Source organism: Tachysurus fulvidraco, chromosome 13, assembly GCF_022655615.1.
Source record: "Tachysurus fulvidraco isolate hzauxx_2018 chromosome 13, HZAU_PFXX_2.0, whole genome shotgun sequence".
Taxonomy (NCBI): Eukaryota; Metazoa; Chordata; class Actinopteri; order Siluriformes; family Bagridae; genus Tachysurus; species Tachysurus fulvidraco.
Window position 1 is genome coordinate 24850263 of NC_062530.1, and position 24111 is coordinate 24874373.

General features: G+C 43.5%; 1 protein-coding gene across 1 annotated transcript; it reads left to right on the plus strand.

The window, feature by feature from the left end:
* The first annotated feature begins 9957 nt into the window (after window positions 1-9957).
* On the plus strand, window positions 9958-13722 carry LOC113652741 (extracellular calcium-sensing receptor-like). Its single transcript, XM_027162002.2, has 6 exons — window positions 9958-10094; window positions 10263-10551; window positions 11315-12064; window positions 12148-12375; window positions 12520-12643; window positions 12809-13722. Exons 1-6 carry the CDS (start codon window positions 9961-9963, stop codon window positions 13720-13722), a joined length of 2439 nt encoding a protein of 812 aa, XP_027017803.1. The 5' UTR covers window positions 9958-9960.
* Window positions 13723-24111: the final 10389 nt, after the last annotated feature.

Genomic DNA, 24111 nt, shown 5'->3' on the forward strand with positions numbered 1-24111 from the left:
CAGACAAAGACAGGACTGAGAATAAACTTCACAAACAAAATATGGTTTTACTAGACTTTGATTTAGTCTGATTCAGATATAGGTGTCAGAGCATGTGGAATGGTGGCAGAGGTGATTTTATGTTTGAAGCTTTCGTGAAGATTGACCATACAGATTTAGGAACATCCACAAAAGTAAGCAGGGCTCTCAAGTTTTGAAGACAGTCAAGCATGACATCTCCACACACCTCCTCCAAAAAAAAATAAAAACATAATAATATTGGAGTAGTTTTGTAAGGATCACTGACTGCAATTTAACCAAATACAAAGTATTTGTTTAATTTGCATTTATTAATTTGTGTGTGTGTGTGTGTGTGTGTGTGTGTGTGTGTGAGAGAGAGAGAGAGAGAGAGAGAGAGAGAGAGAGAGAGAGAGAGAGATTATGACTGGTGTTGTTTATTGTAAGTGTTTGTTGCCTTTTTGGACTCCTTCATCATTTGTAATGTTGCTCCCATTTAAAACAGTTTTTAAGGTCATGATTGAGGACAATGTCCCGTCCAGAGAAAAACCTCGCTAATGTTTTTTTTTCATTGGTTGTTGCGTTAAATCTTACCCAGATAGTGCTATTTTCTGATTGGCTATTGTGTAACTTCTTTTGCGTGAGAAATATGATGTGTGGCGGGAGAACGTGACAAAAGACCAAAATGAGTGACTGTCACTCTCAGTGCATGACACTTGACAGCCCTGAGAAAGGAATCAGCGAATTCACATTTGGGTTTGCCGAAGGGGTCACTTTAATTACATGAAAAGCCTGGATAACTGGGTCCATTTCATACATTACATTAACATGCATCCTTCATGATTTGGATCAAAAATGGACAGACAACATATTGCTCACATTTGGTATTAAAATCCATCTCTTATGACCATTTGCATTCATATTTCTACAGGGTATAGAAGTCACACATATTTACTCCATTAGCTTTCTGCTGCATTAAATTTCAGGCAGAACATTCCACAAGTCCTATTTATTTTACCTAAATAAATGATTAAATATTTCAAATGTTTTGCTTGCATAACTGCTAACAAAACTTATAAGTCAATGGGGGTGCTCAAGAGAGAGATCTTGTTGCATTGTGGTCAGTTCCCAAAACCCTGGTGGACTCAGGTGGACACCTTGCTGCACTGTCCTAAGAGGTGGCTTAAGCCTGAACAGCATGCATCTAGGAAATTGTTAAGGAACTGGTGATGAACCACTTCATGAGCACTCTGTCACTGGATGACCAGAAGCCATTGTGATATGAGGTCCCGGCACCCCCAGAGAAAAGCTAGAGTCCCTCGAGTATGCAATTGCCACCCTGGAGATGGCAAGGAAGCATGACAAGAGCCAGCCATTCTCACATAACACCAAACCTTAGGTAGAGCAGGTACAACAATTGCTCCACCCTGGAAAAGCCTATTGTGACTGAGCCAGACCCTCTATCCCCACAGCAAGCTGACATGCAGTGGTAAACTGGCTGTGCCCTGCATACTTTGACTTCACAAAATGCAACCACCATCTCCTTCGAGGTGAATGGCAGGTGTCCTAGAATCTGGAAGCTCATGGATCTTATCCTGTCCAGCGATCCGGAGCTGTTTGACCAGTTTGATGACATTTTTCGTTCACCCCATTCCACTCAAAACCACAAAAGCCTGAGGTACTGCAAAGGCTTTTCGACAACCTGGTACAATGGCTGGAAAAAGCCCTATCTAATCAGGCAAACACAGCACTAGAATATTCGTTGATGAGGGGGTAGCTCAAGTGGTTAAGACTCATGATTGTTAGAGTTCAATCCCAGACTAAATCCCTTAACCCACTACTCCAGGGGTGCCATATCACTTGCTCTAATCCTAACATCAAAACTTGGAATAGGCAAAAAGACTTTCACTGTGTAATAAATGTGACAATAATAAAGGCTTTTTTTTTCTTGATGTCAGCTAGACCAAGGGGACTGAACACCATCCTGCCACAACCGTTTGAAGGGGAGGAACACTCAGACCTGTATATGACAGCAAAGTTAACACCAATAAAAAAAAATTCTCTGCTTGAAATACCTCTTGCAATTTTTTGGGCTATCAACTGGTATCATTACTATCTAAGCTGACACTTTACACTTTTGCCCAATCATGCTTCTTTGGTCAGGGCTAAGGGCATTAATATTTCAATAACTGAGTGGTTACTTTCATTGCAGGACCTCTATTTTTTGGTGCAACACAGAGCAGAGTTCAATCACCGAATTGGCTTGTTGTATAGATACGCCCTGTGCCCCATGCATCGAGCAACAATAGGCTCCGTGCTAAGGGGGGGCTCACACTTCACACAGTCAAAGCATGCCTCTGACATAACTGCCACCTTGGTGCTGAATTGGCAGCAACATTTTAACACACATTATGATGTAGATAGCAAAGAAACATAAGGTTCTAGTTAGGATGGCATAAAATCAGACAGCTGGCAGCCAATGAGTCCAGCAGCAAATAATCGTCCTTGAGGGAAATTATAAAAGGACATAGCCTGATGAGTACTCATTGTTTACCCTCCACATAACAGCCCATCACACTACCCTGTAATACACTACCTTAGACATCAGCCATCAGACACTTTCTGAACATATATGCAATTCACCATTCTTCAAGCAACCATGGAAACTTAACTATTATAATATTCTGCAATATTCTATAATATTATTCATATAAATAGTTAACATTACACTTAAATTTACACCTTTTATATACACACACACACATATATATATATATATATATATATATATATATATATATATATATATATATATATATATATATATATATAGTAATGGGTGTAGGAATCCCCCCTGCACCTCAGAGAGGAGATATTTTCTCACGGCGTGCTGTCTAGGACAGAGACTGTGTCGGCAAACTATATTTGAGTGGGTAAATGAGGAGCCGCTAGATATAGGTGTACTTGATCATGGCACACTCTGACAGGCCATGTTTGTACCAGAGCATCCAGTCCCAGAGCGGCCTGGTGAGAATTGAAAACAATAGTGTGTCGACTCCTCTGACAAATGAACTCAGACCACAGGCCTAAGCTGTCAGCACTTCCTGGTTTGCTGGATTACTTCCATCCTAGACTGCTCGGCAACCTGATATTGAGTCATCCGTCTAAAGAGTCTTGCAACATTCTTTCCTAGAACGGGACCCAAGGTCAAGAACTGGAGTCTCCTCCACATAAAAAGGTATAAATCCTGCAGTGTGTATCCCTTATGACCTGAGCTGGAATTTTTTAATAAGGAGCTGTTTTTAAGGATCTTACCTTCTGTGCTCATGACTGGTAGTTGTTTGTGAATAGAAATTGTTATTTCCAGTGATTGGTTTTGTAGAATATGACATGGACAGAGGGAACTTGAGACGAGTTGGTGAGATTTAGGCTCATAAACAATGATTGATGATGTTTTCCCCTTACATGTTTTCTTGTTTGAATAATGCATATAAAATCTTGATGTAATCAATGATCGGACCAATGCCTCAATCATGCCACATGAGGAGTGTTGGATCCTCTTGTGCAACAGCACACAATAAATTGTGAAACTTCTTTACTCTTGACATGCCTACCAGTGTGATACTTTATTTTTTATTATTTACACAGTTTAGCTAACAATGATGCAAGCCATGGCAAAGTGCCAAACACAGCAAAAAAAAAAAAAAGGGGCAATATCAAGGCAGATGTAGAAGGGGATGAGTGAGGGAGAGTGCCCTAAAAAAATATGAAAAAAGTGCATGACCATCAACACCTCATGTCGAGGTCAAGGGGGTCAGCCCTGAAGTGATGGGTGAGTCAAACTCTTTGATGGTTTGCAAGGAAGAAACCCTTTAGCTAACCTCTGATTCTAACCTTAATGCTGGTCCTGGTTTAAAGATTTGAATGCCATTGCTCCACGGGGCACAAAGATTTGAATGAACATGCTCCACGGGGCAAATATGCAAAATACAGTTTAGATGCCTATAAGCACATACCAGTACATTAAATGTAGAAGGGAAAGACATGGTGCTTTTATTTCTGTTCCCCGCTTGGGTGGCTTCCATCTTTCCAGCAATGAAAGCTATATGGCTAGGACAAAGCCTCTCTGTTGCCTAGGCATAGAGTTTTCAGCCTCTTGGTAGCAGCAGCCAATGGGTCTGCTTCACATGAGGCCATTCCAGCTCTGGGTTACGGGTGTGAGCTTTCATCCCTGCAGACATCCCCTTATGTTCATAAGGGTTGCTCACTGTTGGCTTCATACCCTTCTTATGTGTGGAAAGACCTGGCCTCTGGTTTCCTTTATCAATCATAAATGTGGTCTGCATTCGTGCCCCCTGTTCAGGGTGGTGAAGCAGGGAGACCGGTGTGTTTTGGATCATTATCCATCTGTACTGTGAAATGCCACCCAATCAACTTTGCTGCAATTGGCTTAATCTGGGCAGACAGTATATTCCTATATACTGCAGTATATTCCTATTCTATTAATTTTTATATTATTCTTTATATTAACCTTTTTTTATGTTTATGTTCTGTAAAGCTGCTTTGAGACAATGTCAATTGTAAAACGTGCTATACAAATAAACTTGAATTGAATTGAAATGAACTATACACTTCAGAATTCATCCAGCTGCTTCTGTCTTCTGTCACATCATCAATAAACACCAGTGACCCATTGCCACTGGAAGCCATGCATGCACATGCCATTACACTGTCTCCACTATGTTTTACAGATGACGTTGTATGCTTTGGGTCATGAGCTGTTCCAAGCTTTCTCCATACTTTTCTCTTCCCATCATTCTGGTAAAGGATGATCTTAGTTCCATCTGTCCAATGAATGCTTTTCCAGAACTGGTCAGCCTTTTTAGATGTTTTTTTGACAAAGTCTAATTTGCCAAAAATGTGCCTTGTTGTGAACCTTCTGTATTTGCTCTCATGAAGTCTTGATTGTAGACTTTGACAATGACACGCCTACCTCCTGGAGAGTGTCCTTCACTTGGCTGGATGTTGTAAATGGGTTTTGCTTTACCATGGAGAGGATCCTGCAGTCATCTACTTCTGTTGTCTTCCGTGGACCACCAGGCATTTTTACTGTATGTTGCTGAACTCACCATTGCATTTTTTTTCCTCAGAATGTACAAAACTGTTGATCTGGCCACTCCTTATGTTCCTGCTATCTCTCTGATGGATTTGTTTTGTTTTTGAAGCTTAGGGTACTCTCAAGAGCTAATTCCTAAACGTTTCAGTCAATGTGGATGTGAATGCCCTCAAATTAAACCTAAGAGACTGCACTTGCAGCCCACGATATAGCTTGAATATGTTTAAATGTAATATGTAAATACCTAAAAGAAAAAAAATTGTACCTGTGTTAAAATATATATGGACCTAACTGTATACAGAAGAAAAGATTTCTCAGACTGAAATTGATGTTCCTCTCCTTGAACCGCCACCTTATTGTGGTGGATGGGTTTGCGTGCCTGAATGATCCTAGGAGCTATGTTGTCTGGGGCTTTTTGCCCCTGGTAGGGTCTCCCAAAGCAAACAGGTCCTGGGTGACAGGCCAGACAAAGAGCGGTTCAAAAAGCCCCTTATGAAGAAGTCAATACCAAGGTCCGTGACGTCGCCTGGTATGGCGCAACCGGGGCCCCACCCTGGAGCCAGGCCCGGGGTTGGGGCTTGCATGCGAGCGCCTGGTGGCCAGGTCTTACCCCCCTGAGCTGGTGCGGGAGGCTGAAAGATAATGACTAGAGATAGTTGGGCTCGCCTCCACGCACAGCTTGGGATCTGGAACCCAACTCCTCGAGAGAGGCTGGACTCTCTACTACTTTGTAGTTGCCCGTGGTGAGAGGAGGCAGACTGGTGTGGGCTTGCCCATAGCCCCCCAGCTAAGTCACCATGTGTTGGAGTTCACCCCGGTGAAAGAGAGGGTCATTTCCCTGTGCCTTCGGGTCGGGGATAGGTCTCTCACGGTTATTTGTGCTTATGGGCCAAATGGCAGTGTAGAGTACCCGACCTTCTTGGCGTCTCTGGGAGGGGTGCTGGAAAGTGCTCCGACCGGGGACTCCGTCATTCTACTGGGGGACTTCAACGCTCACGTGGGCAGCGACAGTGACACCTGGAGGGGCCTGATTGGGAGGAACGCCCCCCCCCACCCCCACCCCCCCCCCGACCTGAACCCGAGTGGTATTCTGTTTTTGGACTTCTGTGCTAGTCACAGTTTGTCCATAACGTACACCATGTTCAAGCAATAGGGTGTCCATCAGTAAACGTGGCACCAGGACACCCTAGGTCGGATGTTGATGATCGACTTTGTGGTTGTTTCATATGGCCTCCGGCCGTATGTCTTGGACAGTCGGGTAAAGAGAAGGGCGGAGCTGTCAACTGATTACCACCTGGTGGTGAGTTGGATCCGATGGCGGGGGAGGAAGTTGGACAGACTTGGCAGACCCAAACGCACTGTGAGGGTCTGCTGGGAATGTTTGTCAGAGTCTCCGGTCAGAGAGATCTTCAACTCCCACTTCCGGCAGAGCTTCAACCAGATCCCGAGGGAGGTTGGAGATATTGAGTCCGAGTGGACCATGTTCTCCACCTCCATTGTCGACGCAGCTGCTCGGAGCTGTGGCCGTAAGGTCTCCGGTGCCTGTCATGGCGGCAATCCCCGTACCCGATGGTGGACCCCGGAAGTAAGGGATGCTGTCAAGCTGAAGAAGGAGTCCTATCAAGCCTTGTTGGCTCGGGGGACTACGGAGCAGCTGATAGGTACCGGAGGGCCAAGTGAGCTTCAGCCTGGGTGGTTGCAGAGGCGAAAACTCGGGTCTGGGAGGACTTCGGTGAGGCCATGGAGAAGGACTATTGGTTGGCCTCGAAGAAATTCTGGCAAACCGTCCAGCGCCTCAGGAGGGGGAAGCAGTGCCCTGCACACACTGTTTACAGTGGGAGTGGGAATCTGCTGACTTCAACTGGGGATATTCTCAGACGGTGGAAGGAGTACTTCAAGGATCTCCTCAACCCCATTGACATGTCTTCCACTGAGGAAGCAGAGGATGAGGGCTCGGTTCTGGACTCGTCAATCCCCCAAGCTGAGGTCACTGAGGTAGTTGAGAAGCTCCTCAGTGGCAAAGCACCGGGGTTGGATGAGATCCGCCCCGAGTACCTCAAGTCTCTGGATGTTGTGGGGCTGTCTTGGTTGACACACCTCTGCAACATCACGTGGTGGCTGGGGACAGTGGCTCTGGACTGGTAGACTGGGGTGGTGGTCCCTCTGTTTAAGAAGGGGGGCCAGAGGGTGTGTTCCAACTACAGGGGGATCACACTCCTCAGCCTCCCCGGAAAGGTCTATGCCAGGGTACTGGAGAGGAGAATTCGGCCGATAGTCGAACCTCGGATTCAGGAGGAACAATGCGGGTTTTGGCCCGGTCGTGGAACACTGGACCATCTCTATACCCTCGCCAGGTTGGTGGAGGGTGCATGGGAGTTTGCCCAACCTGTCCACATGTGCTTTGTGGATTTGGAGAAGGCATTCGACTGTGTCCCTCATGGTGACCTGTGGGGGGTGCTCATGGGAATATGGGGTCCGGGGCCCTCTGCTAAGGGTTGTCCGGTCCCTATATGCCCGGAGCAGGAGTTTGGTTCACATAGACAGCAGTAAGTCAGACTTGTTCCCAGTGCATGTTGGACTCCGACAGGGCTGCCCTTTGTCACCGGTCCTGTTCATTATTTATATGGACAGGATTTCTAGGCGCAGTCAGGGGCCGGAGGGAGTCCGGTTTGGGGACCACAGGATTTCATCTCTGCTTTTTGCAGATGATGTTGTCCTGTTGGCTTCCTCAAATCAGGACCTTCAGCGTGCACTAGGACGGTTTGCAGCCAAGTGGGAAGCGGCAGGGATGAGAATCAGCACCTCCAAGTCCGTGGCCATGGTTCTCAGCTGGAAAAGGGTGGCTTGTCCCCTTCAGGTTGGCAGAGAGCTCCTGCCTCAAGTGGAAGAGTTTAAGTATCTTGGGGTCTTGTTCACGAGTGAGGGAAGGATGGAGTGGGAGATCAACAGGTGGATCGGTGTATCTTCTGCAGTGATGCATTCGATATACCGGTCTGTTGTGGTGAAGAAAGAGCTGAGCCACAAGGCGAAGCTCTCTATTTACCAGTCGATCTACGTTCCTACCCTCACCTGTTTTCATGAGCTTTGGGTCATGACCGAAAGGACAAGATCCCGGATACAGGCGGCCGAAATGAGTTTCCTCCGTAGGGTGGCTGGGCTCTCCCTTGGAGATAGGGTGAAGAGCTCGGTCACTCGGGAGGAGCTCAGAGTAGAGCCGCTGCTCCTCCACATCGAGAGGAGTCAGCTGAGGTGGCTCGGGCATCTGTTTCGGGGAGGTGTTCCGGGCATGTCCAACTGGGAGGAGGCCCCGGGGAAGACCTAGGACATGCTGGAGGGACTATGTCTCTCAGCTGGCCTGGGAACGCCTCGGTATTCCCCTGGAAGAGCTGAAGGAAGTGTCTGGGGAGAGGGAAGTCTGGGCATCCCTGCTTAGTCTGCTGCCCTCGTGACCCGGCCCCAGATAAGCGGTAGAAGATGGATGGATGGATGGATGGATGTATGGATGAATGGATGAAATTGATGTCCTCTTCACAGCCTGTTGAAATGCACAGAAATGAGTCTTGGAAGGTAAAGCAAAGAAAGGAATCAAGGCAAGCGATGACGAAATAACTTTTTTCTTCCAAAAAAAAAAAACAATCTAGAAATGTTCTAATGAATATAAATGAAACATTCTCAGAGAATATACATGACACATTCTACTTCAATACACTGCCATAAGGTAAAAATTACAGATCCGTACAGCTGAATATTATGCATCATTAGTAAACAAAGAATGTTGGCTAAACAGCTAGATGGAACTGCTGGATAAAACATTACAAAAAAAGTTGTAGCTGTAATATTTTGTTTTCTAATAGAAGCCAAGGTCTGTGTGCAGTGATAATTTTATTTCAGGAACCTGTCTGCTGCCATGACTGTATACCATGTGCAGAAGGAGAGATCACTAAACAGACAGGTACAGTAATGTCAGCATGAACAGTATTAAAATCAAAGTTGATTGTATGTTGTCTATACTTATTTCATTTTTTAGGATACTGTTTCTGGGCAATGTGATTAACAAAATCAAAAGTATATTAGGCAAGAATATCTATATTACAGTATACTGTACACTATAACATATTATACATTTAATGCTGAAAAGCACTATATTCACTTATTCAACAGTGTACATATTTACTTATGAAGGCTGGAAAAAGCACATCTCCCTCTCCCCAACCTGACTACATTTTACAAAGCATTCTGAGAAGCTGCATCACTGTCTGGTTTGGGAAATGCACGCTCTCAGACCGCAAGATCCTGCAGCGAATAGTGAGGACAGCTGCGAAGATCAATGGAGTCTATCTGCAAAGCCAACAGCATTGTGGATGACCCCGCACACCCCTCACATACACTCTTCACCCTACTACCATCTGGTAAAAGGCACCAAAGCATTCGGGGCCACACGTCCAGACTGTCTAACATCAGACTCCTCAATAACTAAACTGAACTGTACAGTGCACAATACACACACACACACGGAGTATGGGCTGCACTGACCTACACCAAATACACATTCTTTTAATATACATCCATGTATTCAGCAGCACCTATATAAATTGAATTAATAACAACAGAAATAACTGAGGTTTGCAGGCAGCATCCTGTCCCTGAATGACATCACAAATCTCACCACCTCTCTGATTTGTCCAACCCAAACTGTCATACCCATAAGACCCTATGCATGTCAATAAATATATCATGAACACATCCTTCTGAGAGTGATGCAGTAAAAGAAGTGCAAACACTTTGCAATGATATTCCTTGCACTACTCTTTTCTCTTAGCCTGGCAAAGGGAGAATATTGCCATATTATGGAAAACCCATCAAATCCTCTGCTATCTAAACATGGAGATGTGATAATTGGAGCAATATTTACAATACATCGTGAAACACAGATGCAGTTATTGACATACACTGAAAAACCTCAACCTTTAATCTGCAATAGGTTTGTTATAATGGACAATTTAACATGATTGTGATCATGGGAAAACTAGAATTTTGTGCTTTAAAATAATTTGCAATTATTTGCAATGAATTTTATAATTTGCAATGAACTTTATAATTTTACTTAAAATAATTTGAAATTTTATGTGACTTGTATGTATATTTATAGCTTTGACCTACGTGAATTACGCCATACTCAGGCTATGATTTTTGCCATTGAAGAAATCAACAGAAGCAACAGCCTGCTCCCAAATATCACAGTTGGTTACAGGATTTATGACAGCTGTCGCTCAGGTTTGTTATCTATGAAAGCAGCCATGGCTTTGATGAATGGCCAGGACATAACAGCAGATGGTGCCTGTTCTGGACAAGCAGTAGTACAAGCCATCATAGGAGAGTCAGAGACTACTCCTACTATAGCACTCACAAAATCTACAGGACCATTTCAGATCCCAGTGGTGAGGATTCATTTTTTAATTATTGTTTAATAACTATGAATTTTATAGACTTAAATAGACGATCTTTAATAACAAAGAAATTTAAAGTCAATATATATTTACATTTAGTCTGTTTGATAAATATCAATCCTCAGATTTGAGGCTTTTTGAATTAGAATTTGAACTGGAATTGTTTCTCATAAGTAGGTAAATTATGATAATAATTATCGTATTATTAATTATTATGATAATGAAAAACGAAAATATATACACACAAAAAAAAAGAAATACATAAACACACACACAGACAGCGTATAAAAAGTGGTGCTTCGGTTAACCTCTGTGTAGGGTATTGGATATATTACCCTTGTATGCTGTGGTTTCCTTTGGGTTCTCTATTTCCACCCACTGTCCATAAACATGCAGACAAGCAAAAGGTCTACAATAAATTGTCCAATTGTGTTAAACAGTGTGTGCATGGTGTAACATGGTGTTTGCATTATGCGCAGTGTTTACAGGATTAAGTTAGTATCCACAGGAACTGAGTAGTAAAGCTGAATGAATTAATCTCATGCTTCCTATCATCCTTATTTGCCTCAGTATACAAGAGAAAATAGTGTACATCATATACAAGCTTTTAATTTATAATACTTGCTATTATGTTCTTCTGTTTATTTGTCAGAACATGCTTATACATCATTTTCTCTTGGAAGAAAACATTTAGTGAACTTTTACAGAAATGCAAACAGGCTTTAATTATTTTTACCTGTCTTTCTTCCTTCAGGTAAGCCATGCTGCCACATGTGAATGTCTAAGCAACATAAAAGAGTACCCATTTTTCTTCAGGACCATACGTAGTGACTACTACTACAGTAGAGCTCTGGCATATTTGGTCAAGCACTTTGGCTGGACTTGGGTAGGAGCTGTGAACAGTGATAATGATTATGGAAACAGTGGAATTGCTATTTTTATGAAAGCAGCCAAAGAGGAGGGAATATGTGTTGAGTACTCTGAGAAGTTTGACCGGTCAGTTCCTTCTAAAATGAAAAAAATTGCTGATATTATTAAGAAAGGCACAGCCAAAGTAATTATTGTATTTCTCGTCTCCTTTGATATGAATATTCTAATAGAACAGCTTATAGTAAATAATCTCACTGGCTACCAAATCATTGGTGTTACATGGATTTTTGCTGGTGGACTAGCAACACCAGCAAGTTTTACTGTACTAGGTGGATCTATTGGATTTGATGTGGGAAAACTGAAAATTGCTGGGTTTGCTGACTATGCTCTCAATGGATTTTGGCAAAAAGATTTCCCTTGCTTGGATAAAGATGGAAAGGTTTCTCAGACTGAAAGCTCCTGCAGCAAATATGAAGAGATGATTCAATTTAAAAATTACAGTAAAGATTTATCAGAACTGAGATATTCAAATAATGTCTACAATGGGGTTTATGCCGTGGCACATTCTCTACACAGCCTGTTGAGATGCACAGAAAAGAGTTGTGAGAAAAACAAAACAATACAATCATGGCAGGTAACACAAAGAGAAGCAATGCGGGCAATATCCATGACTGACATTATCCTGGTAATAATACCTGTTTTCTTTTCAATCTGAAGGTTGTTGAGTCTCTAAAAAAGTTAAATTTTACCACTAAAATTGGAGATCATATTTTGTTTGACAACACTGGGGCAACGGCTGCAAAGTATGATGTGTTGAACTGGCATCGAGGCCTCAATGGACAAGTGGAGTTTAAGGTTGTGGGCTATTATGATGCCTCTCTGCCAGATGGACAGCAATTTGTACTAAATCATGAAGATATAATCTGGGCTGGAGAGAAAAGAGAGGTGAATGAAGTATTTAAAAAAAATATGATGTTAACTGAAATAAATAAATAAATAAATAAATAAATAAATAAATAAATAAATAAATAAATAAATAAATAAAACCTTATTATTCCAATTTTGTATCCAAAATATTTTGTATTTTAGAAGCCGAGGTCTGTGTGCAGTGAGAGCTGTCCTCCAGGAACCAGGAAAGCAGCACAGAAAGGAAGGCCTGTCTGCTGCTATGACTGTATACCATGTGCAGAAGGAGAGATCAGTAACCAGACAGGTAATTTCAGCATAACCAGGTTACAAAGAATATTTGTTAACTGTACATTCTGTATCCACTTTTTATTATTTAAGATACAGTTACTCTATAATGGTATTAATAAATAAATCATTCAGATAAAATATATTTTCCTTCTTAATGATAATAACCATAATTATTTTGCAGATTCAAATAACTGTGAGCAGTGTCCAGGAGAATATTGGTCTAATGCTCTGAAAGATAAATGTGTTTTAAAGGTTGTAGAGTTTCTTTCATTTACAGAAGATATGGGGATAATACTGGTATTTTTTTCCTTGCTTGGAGCTACATTAACTGTGTTAGTAGCTATTTTATTTCTTATAGAAAAAGACACTCCCATTGTTAAAGCCAACAACTCTGAGCTGAGCTTCCTGCTGCTCTTCTCACTGACTCTGTGCTTCCTCTGTTCACTTACTTTCATTGGTCAGCCCACTGATTTGACCTGTATGCTGCGTCACACAGCATTTGGGATCACCTTTGTGCTCTGTATCTCCTGTGTTCTGGGGAAAACAGTAGTGGTGTTAGTGGCCTTCAGGGCTACACTTCCAGGAAGTAATATCATGAAATGGTTTGGGCCTCTACAGCAGCGAATCAGTGTACTTGTCTTCACTCTCATACAGGTTCTTATCTGTGTACTTTGGTTAACAGTTTCTCCTCCTTTCCCATACAAAAACATGAACTACTACAAGGAAAAGATCATATTAGAATGTAGTTTGGGCTCAGCTATAGGTTTCTGGGCTGTTTTGGGGTATATAGGAGTTCTTGCTTTGTTGTGCTTTGTTTTAGCTTTTCTAGCTAGGAAGCTGCCTGATAATTTTAATGAAGCTAAATTCATTACATTCAGCATACTGATATTCTGTGCAGTTTGGATTACTTTTATTCCAGCTTATGTCAGCTCTCCTGGAAAATTCACTGTAGCTGTGGAGATATTTGCTATTCTGGCCTCCAGTTTTGCTCTACTATTCTGTATATTTACTCCTAAATGTTATATTATTCTGTTTAAACCTGAACTGAATACAAAGAAAAATATGATGGGGAAACCGACATCTTTATCACATTAAGAAACTTTTCAGATAATCGCATTGTCATTTTTACTAAAGAATGTTAAACTTGGAGACATAATGTCAAATATAATTAACTAAATAATATTGTCTAATATGTTTAATATAGCCCGATGACGCCTGAGATAGGCACAGGCTCCCCGTGACCCGAGAAGTTCCGATAAAGCGGTAGAAAATGAATGAATGAATGAATGTTTAATATAATTTATTTAATTAAATCTGATATGGATATGCTTGTGACCTGAATAAACCAATCATGCAAAAATGTGACGTACTGTGTCTTATTTCTGTGCATAGAAATATATTCAGCAACATGCATGTTTGTAATATGGATCTAATAAATTAATTTTATTGGCACACCTGCAGAGCTTTAACAGAGTTGCTTTCTGCAATGAATGGAACATGGAAAACTGGGTTTGCATTCTTTCAATACAATACTACATTTTACAATAAACATTGCCTCAAAGCAGCTTTAAAAAACAAGAAATATTGCAAAACATACAAAAAGGTTAATATTATACAATGATTTATGCAAAGATTCAAGATTAATATTGTACTTATATTTAAATGTGTTTGTATTTATCCTTGAATAAGCAAGTCTGAGGTGACAATGGCAAGGAAAAACTGCCTTAAATGGAAGGGGAAGAAACCTTGAGAGGAGCTAGACTCAAAGGGGAACCCATTCTCATTTGGATGAAATGGGAGAGTGTAAATATAAATTGTTAAAAACACCAAAGGTGAACATGACTGTTAATTAGTAATAATGTCCTTTCTACATATATACTCTGGCAATTGTGTATTGATTGGGATGTTTTTGTCCTCAGAGACCTCATGGAGTTCACAACGTCTCTTTGAATGTTTGCCATCTTCAAGAAGCGGAAAACAACTGGAACTGGCACAACTACTGGATGCATTGGGATGGGTAGAAAAGTAGGAGGAGAGTAATTAACATAGCTACTGTTCATAATATAACACAGAACTAGATAACAATGTGTATCAACTGGAGCACACGGTCGTAAAATGTATTATGTGTATGCCTTCACTAAATAGATATGGCTTTAATCTACATTTAAACTGGGAAAGTATGTCTGAGCCATGGACACTGTCAGGAGGACTATTACTATAAACCATTATAAACCATTTAGTGCCTTGTATGCAAATAGCAGCAGTTTGTAATTACTTAACAGGTAAACAGTGTGAGATAAATATGAGATAAATAAGAGATGATAAAATTAGGGTTACATGATCATATTTTCTTGCCATGATAGGAACTCTGGCAGCTGCATTTTGGACTAACTGTAGCCTGTTTTCCAATGCAGCACAACCACAATGCATTACAATAGTCCAGACTGGAGGTCATGAATGCATGAACTAGTTTTTCAGCATCAGATACAGATGGGATGTTTCTTAGCGTGAACATATTTTTAAAGTGGAAGAAGGCTGTTTTTGTAATATGGGCAATACGATTTTCAAATAACAATTTGCTGTCTAATATGACAAACAGGTCTTTCACTGTCAATCTAGTGACTGCTAGTGACTGCTTCTGTTTACTGGTTTTAGGACCGATTAGTAATATCTCTCTCTTATCCAAATTTAACAATAGACAATTACGGGTCATCCACACTTTTATATCTTTAATGCACTCAGTTATCTTAGACAATTTAGATATTTCATTGAATTTTGATGAGATCTATAACTAGGTATCGTAAGCATAGCAATAGAAACTAATCCCATGCCTTCTAAAGATGTTTCTCAAAGAAAGCAGGTATATTGAAAAAAGCAGCAATCCTAAAACTGACCCTTAAAGTACTCATATTTCAGTGGAATTAAAATGGAGGATTCTCCATTTAAATCTACAAAATGGTATCAATCAGACAGGTAGAACCGGAACCATCTTAATGTCTGTCCCTGTATACTTGATCCCTTCCACTCTGCATAAGCCCAGTTGTGTTCTTGCAAGTAGAGGCTACCAATTATATGGTGCTCAAGAGAGAGACCCTATTGCATTGTGGCCAGTCTCCCAACACCCTGACAGACTCAGATGGACACTTTGCTACATAGTCATAGAAAAGGTGGCTTCAGCCTGAACAGCCTATGGCTAAGGAGGTTGTTAAGGAACTGGTGATGGACCACTTCAAGAGAGCTCTGTCACTGGATGACCTGATGCTCATTGAGATATGAGGTCCCAGCACCCACAGAGACAAGCTAGAGCCCCTTAAGTATGCAATGGCTGCCCTGCACAACCAACCTTACCGCTGCCCCCGAATGGACCATCAAAGCCCATGCTGACTAAGCCAGACCTTCTAGCCCCACAATACTTTGAGAAACCTTGGTAAACCCCACCCAATGCAATCACCATCTCAGTCGAGGTGAAAAGCAGGCTTCCTATAACCTGGGAGCTCAGTGGCCTTGGCCTGTCCAGTGATCCTGAGCTGATAGCGCTGCTGGAACAGTTTGCTGAATTTTTTCTTCCACCCCTTTTCATTCAAAGCCACAGCAGCTGTTCTGCAACAGCTTTAGACAACCTAGTTGAGATATAAGATATAAAAATATAAGATATATATATATACACATATATGTATATATATTTATATTTATATATATATATATATATATATATATATATATATATATACAAATATATATGTATATATATATATGTGTATATATATATATATATATATATATATATGTATATATAATACATATATATACATATATATATATATATATATATATATATATATAGATATATATATATATATATATATATATATATAAATACATATATATACATATATATATATGTATATATATACACACACACACACACACACACACACACACACACACACACACATATATATATATATATACCCTCCAGGAGGAAAGCACAGCCAGAAGCAAGGCTCAGCGGCTGGAGAGGGGAAAAGGGGGCGTGCCTAATAAAACTAATGCGTGTTTTCACTCTGATGCTTTTTTCTAGTCACATCCAGTTGATCCCGGACTTCAAGATTGCAGGCTGAGCCTACGCTAAGCTCCTGGAGAAGACTGCTGCACTTTCACCGTCGTCGTCGTCCTCCTCCTCCTGCTGCCTGGGTTTGGAGCAGGAACAGTTTATTTCTCCTTGCCTGACTCTTTTCTGCACTTCTAAAGAAAATAAATACCACCCCATTATTAGGCTAATCCCATCTCTGTGCCTCTTCTTCCATGTTCCGTCTCTCTAAGTGCCTTACAATATACAGTGCTCAGCATAAATGAGTACATCCCCTTTAAAAATTAACATTTAAAAATGAAGAAAAGTTAATAATTTATTTTAAAATACACATTTTTCAGTTTAACTCAAATTATGGTGATGCAAAAATGAGTACACCCCACTGAAAGTGTCTGGAGCAAAGCAAAATTTTAGACTAAAAATGTCTAATTTAACAAGAATTCCACCACAGGTGAGTCTAATTATTCATTAGACAGGTTTCCAGTAGACAGTTGACCATAAAAGGGTGTTAGGCTACATCCCATTTCATGCTGTCAGCAATGGCACCACATGGAAGAGAAATGTCACAAGACCTGAGAAAGAAAATAATTTCTCTACACCAGAAAGGTGAAGGCTACAAGAAGATCAGCAAAGCTTTACTAATCAGTCAGAATACTGTAGCAAAAGTTGTACAAAAATTTTAAAAGATGGAACTTCAACCATCTCACAGACACATCCAGGCCATCCACGGAAGTTAACAACTCGAGAAGAGCGTCTTCTGATGAGAAGGGTTGCAAGTTGGCATGCAAGTTCACTGCAGTTAACTAAAGAAGTAGAAAGCCAAACTGGGAAGACCATTTCCCATGACACAATGTGGTGTACACTGCACAGGAATGTCATGGATGGGTACCAGAAATGAAAGAAATCTCTCCTAAAGGCCAGGCACAAAATAGCCCACCTAGAGTTTGCCAAGGCCCATCCTGACAAAGATGAAGAATACTGGGACTCTGTACTCTGGAGTGATGAGACCAAGATTTGTTTTTGGAACTGATGGCTTCAAAACTGTATGGTGTCGCAAAGGTGAGGAATACAAAGAAAAATGCATGGTACCTACAGTGAAACATGCTGGTGGCAGTATCCTTATGTGGGGCTGCATGAGTGCTGCTGTTGTCGGGGAGCTGCATTTCATTGATGGTATCATGAATTCACAGATGCACTGCTCTATACTGAAAGAGAAGATGCTACCATCACTCCGGGCCCTTGGTCATTGTGCACTTTTCCAATATGACAATAATCCTAAACACACATCTAAGGCCACTGTTGGATTTCTGAAATAGAACAGGGTAAAAGTGATTCAGTGGCCAAGTATGTCTCCTGATCTGAACCCAATTGAACACCTCTGGGGAATTCTGAAGAGAAAAGTTGAGCATCACTCTCCATCCAACATCCAATCTCTAAAAGAGGTCATTCTTGAAGAATGGAAAAAGTTGGATGTTGCAAAATGTCACCAGCTTGTCCATTCCATCCCTAGAATACTTGGTGCTGTCATTAACAATCATGGAGGTCACACAAAGTACTAGATGTAGTCTACTTCTTGTGGGGTGTACTCATTTTTGCATCACCCTTATTTGAGTTAAACTGAAAAAATGTGTATTTTAAATTAAATTATTAACTTTACTTTTGTGTTATAAGGTAAACAGATGTTATATTAAACTTAGTCTTGTCAACATTTAGGACAATTGTTTTGTGTTCATTGACATATTGTTTAAAATGTTAAAGAAGTCTAGGAGCAATATCTATTCCTCTACTGGTCAGTAAATACATAAAAAAATACAACAATGCAAACAGATTTGACACACAGTTCTCCTACCCTTTTAAGGAAGGCCAAGGCTAAGAGCAGAGCTGGCTTTAGGATCATAAACTTCTCAGAAGCTCACAGCCCCTCTAGGACTACCGAGAGGTCCCAGGTGTGGAGGTTAGGATATTCCAGAAGGTGTCTCCCCAACAAGGCCTTTCAGAAAGGTTTGTGGTTCACAGCAATGGCAGCCCCATACACTTTTAAAGTAGAGGGGGACAGGCCCCTGGGAAAGGCGAGACTGCAGAAACTCCAGCTCTGTACCAACTGGGCACTAAGCTGGGTCCTGACAGTGGCAATCACAACAATGTTGAAAAAGACTGTAGGCAGTACAAAAACCAACAATATTGAAAAATATTATAAAAACAAGAAAATTAGAGAAAGAGGAAAGTATTCAAAAGGGCGTGGTTTGAACTTTTGGAAAATAAGGGAAAATAAATGGTGGTTTGAACTTTTGGAAAATAAGGGAAAATCTGAGTACAGGAAACCAAACTACAGGTAAGTCATGGCAGGCCTACTTAGAAGATAAGGGGAATTCAGAGGAAAATTAGGGTAGGTGGGGATAAAACCTCAATATTAGAAATAAGGGTAACTTGCTCAGGATTTGCAAAATAAAAATAAAAAAGTAATTTGCAGCACTGGGAAATAAACAGCTGGGATCTCCATATAAAACCTGATGTCTGATATCTTATTGTTAAAGATACTTTCTGGGGATTTTTTCTTGGGAGTCATAGAGGGCCAGGCCCATGAAGAAGGACTGGAGCTGGAATCATGTGCAATAGTGGGCCTGGGCTATGCAAAAATGGTAGTCTTTGATGAAGGAGCAGTTCTAGGCCATGGAGCATTGACAGACCTGGGCAGTGAAGCAAATGGTCCTGGCACAATTGTGGACCTAGAGTGTGGAGCACTGAAGGACCTGGGCTATGAAGCAGTTGCAGACTTGGGTAGTAGAGCAGAAGGTTCTGGTGCAGTTGTGGATCTAAACTGTGGAGCACTGGAGGACCTGGGCCATGAAGTAATTGCATACCTGGTCAATGGGGCAGAAGGTCCTGGTGCAGTGGTGGTCCCAGGTTAAGGGGTACTGGCTAAACAGGTGACCAAGGCAGAGCCAAAAGTTTATGAACAACCTCTGTGGTCACAGTATGGCAAATGTGAGACTCAGGAGTGACCTCTGTGGTCACATCATAGCATAAGTGAGACTCTTGAATGACCTCCATGGTCATATCATGGCAGACAGGAAACTCAGGAATGACCACTGTGGTCGTATCATGGCATACGAGAAATTCAGGAATGACCTCTGTGGTCGTGTCATGGCAGATGTGAAACTCAGAAACACCTCTGTGGTTGCATCATGACAGGCACGAAACTTAGGATCAGATCCTTGTGTGTTTAAAACAGATTCTTGAGCTGATGAAAAACATGCAGCCAAAACACACCAAATGGCCATAGCAGCAACATAAAATGTAGTCATCATTAAGACCACCTCTGAGACACCTTGGCTTGCGACAACTACAGGGAAACCGGCAACACGTACTGACACAAGAGGGGCATCCTCCAGACTTGACACCATATTCCTATGGGGAACATCGACATCTTCGTATGCAGCATGATGCTGAAAGGCTGAAGACTCTGAAACAATATCTATGACACCTGAGGTTTCTGGCCTGGCAGCCATCTTCTCTAAGGGCTCTTGCCCGGTGGCCATCTTGGCTGAGGGCTCTGGTTATGAATGGGCACTGACATGACAAGCATGAAGTGAGCAGGCTTTGGCATGGCAAGCATGACATGAGAAGGCTTTGGCATGGCAAGCATGACGTAAGCAGGCTTTGGCATGGCAAGCCTGACGTAAGCAGGCTTTGGCATGACAGTCAGGATGTGAGCAGGCTTTGGCATGACAGGCATGACCTGAGCAGGCTTTGGCATGACATCCATGACCTGAGCAGGCTTTGGCATGGTAGGAATGACGTAAGCAGGCATTGGAATGGCAGGCATGATGTGAGCAGCGTGTTCCTCAGCGTGTTCAAAAGCAGATAGACTAAACTTTAAAGCAAAGCCTATGCATTGTTTTAGGGTCTAGTGTGGGGTATGGGTCTAGGTATAGTGTGGGGTATAGTGTAGGATCTAGTGTGAAGGCATTAACAGTGAAATTTCACTTGATGGACAAAGTTATCATAAAATTTTACTTCATAACCAAGTCCACAGAATTCCTCAACAGTAGGCCGGATCCCCTGATGAAGGCATAAAATCCTCACTGCTGGACCCATAACATGGTTGTTTTTTTGTAATGTGCGGTGAAAGATGAGGCAGTGTATCCAAGTGCAGGTAAACTTCTTCTTCTTCTACCGCTTATCCGGGGCCGGGTCGCAGGGGCAGCAGTCTAAGCAGGGATGCCCAGACATCCCTCTCCCCAGACACTTCCTCCAGCTCTTCTGGGGGAATAACGAGGCATTCCCAGGCCAGCCGAGAGACATAGTCCCTCCAGTGTGTCCTAGGACTTCCCCGGGGCCTCCTCCCGGTTGGACATGCCCGGAACACCTCCCCAGGGAGGTGTCCAGGAGGCATTCGAAACAGATGCCCGAGCCACCTCAGCTGATTCCTCTCGATGTGGAAGATGCGGCTCTACTCTGAGCTCCTCCCGAGTGACCGAGCTCCTCACCCTATCTCTAAGGGAGCGCCCAGCCACCCTGCGGAGGAAACTCATTTCGGCCGCCTGTATCCGGGATCTCGTCCTTTCGGTCCTGACCCAAAGCTCATGACCATAGGTGAGGGTAGAAATGTAGATCGACCGGTAAATAGAGAGCTTTGCATTTTGGCTCAGCTCTTTCTTCACCACAACAGATCGGTATATCGACCGCATCACTGCAGAAGATACACCAATCCGCCTGTCGATCTCCCGCTCCATGCTTCCCTCACTTGTAAACGAGACCCCAAGATACTTAAACTCCTCCACTTGAGGCAGGAGCTCTCCACCAACCTGAAGGGGGCAAGCCACCCTTTTTCGATTGAGAACCATGGCCTCGGACTTGGAGGTGCTGATTCTCATCCCCGCCGCTTCACACTCGGCTGCAAACCGTCCCAGTGCACGCTGAAGGTCCTGGTTTGAGGAAGCCAGCAGGACAACATCATCTGCAAAAAGCAGAGACGAAATCCTGTGGTCCCCAAACCAGACTCCCTCCGGCCCCATACTGCGCCTAGAAATCCTGTCCATATAAGTAATGAACAGGACCGGTGACAAAGGGCAGCCCTGCCGGAGTCCAACATGCACCGGGAACAAGTCTGACTTACTGCCGGCAATGTGAACCAAACTCATATAGGGACCGGACAGCCCTTAGCAGAGGGCCTCGGACCCCATACTCCCAGAGCACTCCCCACAGGTCACCACGAGGGACACAGTCGAAAGCCTTCTCCAAATCCACAAAACAAATGTGAACTGGTTGGGCAAACTCCCATGAACCCTCCAGCAACTTGGCAAGGGTATAGAGATGGTCCAGTGTTCCACGACCGGAACGAAACCCGCATTGTTCCTCCTGAATCCGAGGTTCGACTATCAGCCGAATTCTCCTGTCCAGTACCCTGGCATAGACTTTTCCGGGGAGGCTGAGGAGTGTGATCCCCCTATAGTTGGAACACACCCCCTGGTCCCCCTTCTTAAACAGAGGGACCACCACCCCAGTCTGCCAGTCCAGAGGCACTGTCCCCAACCTCCATGTGATGTTGCAGAGGCGTGTCAACCAAGACAGCCCCACAACATCCAGAGACTTGAGGTACTCAGGGCGGATCTCATCCACCCCCGGTGCCTTGCCACTGATGAGCTTGTCAACTACCTCAGTGACCTCAGCTTGGGGGATTGACGAGTCCAGAACCGAGCCCTCAGCCTCTGCTTCCTCAGTGGAAGACATGTCAATGGGGTTGAGGAGATCCTTGAAGTACTCCTTCCACCGTCCGAGAATATCCCCAGTTGAAGTCAGCAGATTCCCACTCCCACTGTAAACAGTGTGTGCAGGGCACTGCTTCCCCCTCCTGAGGCGCTGGACGGTTTGCCAGAATTTCTTCGAGGCCAACCGATAGTCCTTCTCCATGGCCTCACCGAACTCCTCCCAGACCCGAGTTTTTGCCTCCGTAACCACCCGGGCTGAAGCTCGCTTGGCCCTTCGGTACTTATCAGCTGCCTCCGTAGTCCCCCGAGCTAACCAGGCTCGATAGGACTCCTTCTTCAGCTTGACGGCATCCCTTACTTCAGGGGTCCACCACCTGGTTCGGGGATTGCCACCACGACAGGCACCGGAGACCTTACGGCCACAGCTCCGAGCGGCCGCGTCGACAATGGAGGTGGAGAACATGGTCCACTCGGACTCAATGTCTCCAACCTCCCTCGGGATCTGATTGAAGCTCTGCCAGAGGTGGGAGTTGAAAATCTCTCTGACCGGAGACTCTGTCAAACATTCCCAGCAGACCCTCACAGTACGTTTGGGTCTGCCAAGTCTGTCCAACTTCCTCAACCGCCATCGGATCCAACTCACCACCAGGTGGTGATCAGTTGACAGCTCCGCCCCTCTCTTTACCCGAGTGTCCAAGACATATGGCCGGAGGTCAGATGAAACAACCACAAAGTCGATCATCGACTTCCGACCTAGGGTGTCCTGGTGCCATGTGTACTGATGGACACCCTTATGCTTGAACATGGTGTTCATTATGGACAAACTGTGACTAGCACAGAAGTCCAATAACAGAACACCACTCGGGTTCAGGTCGGGGGGGCCGTTCCTCCCAATCATGCCCCTCCAGGTGTCACTGTCACTGCCCACGTGAGCGTTGAAGTCCCCCAGTAGAACAACGGAGTCCCCGGTCGGAGCACTTTCCAGCACCCCTTCCAGACACGGCAAGAAGGTCGGGTACTCTACACTGCCATTTGGCCCATAAGCACAAATAACCGTGAGAGACCTATCCCCGACCCGAAGGCGCAGGGAAACGACCCTCTCGTTCACCGGGGTGAACTCCAACACATGGTTGCTGAGCTGGGGGGCTATGAGCAAGCACACAGCAGCCCGCCGCCTCTCACCATGGGCAACTCCAGAGTAGTAGAGAGTCCAGCCTCTCTCAACGAGTTGGATTGCAGAGCCCAAGCTGTGTGTGTAGGTGAGCCCAACTATATCTAGTCGGTATCTCTTAACCTCCCGCACCAGCTCAGGCCCCCCCCCAGCCAGGTGACATTCCATGTCCCTAGTGCCATATTCCGTGTCTGGGGATTGGGTCGCCGAGGCCCCCGCCTTCGACTGCCACCCAATCCACATTACACCGGCCCCTTACGGTTTCTCCTGCAGGTGGTGGGCCCACAGGAGATGGGCCCCACGTCGCTCTTTCGGGCTGAGCCCGGCCAGGCCCCGTGGGGCAAGACCCGGCCACCAAGCGCTCGCATGCGAGCCCCAACCCCGTGCAGGTAAACTATTTTATTTAAAAATAACACTAAAGTAATTTGGGCAAGGGCAAGGGCAATGACAATAACAATGACAAAACAGGATGAGCATCAAGAGAACAAGAAACAGCCATTAGGGACAACAAC

Coding starts and splice junctions, on each gene's coding strand:
- LOC113652741 (XM_027162002.2), top strand. CDS start 9,961: ATGGAAAACCCATCAAATCCTCTGCTATCTAAACATGGAGATGTGATA. Junction 12,376..12,519: donor GGGCTGGAGAGAAAAGAGAG/GTGAATGAAGTA, acceptor TTTGTATTTTAG/AAGCCGAGGTCTGTGTGCAG. Junction 12,644..12,808: donor AGAGATCAGTAACCAGACAG/GTAATTTCAGCA, acceptor ATTATTTTGCAG/ATTCAAATAACTGTGAGCAG.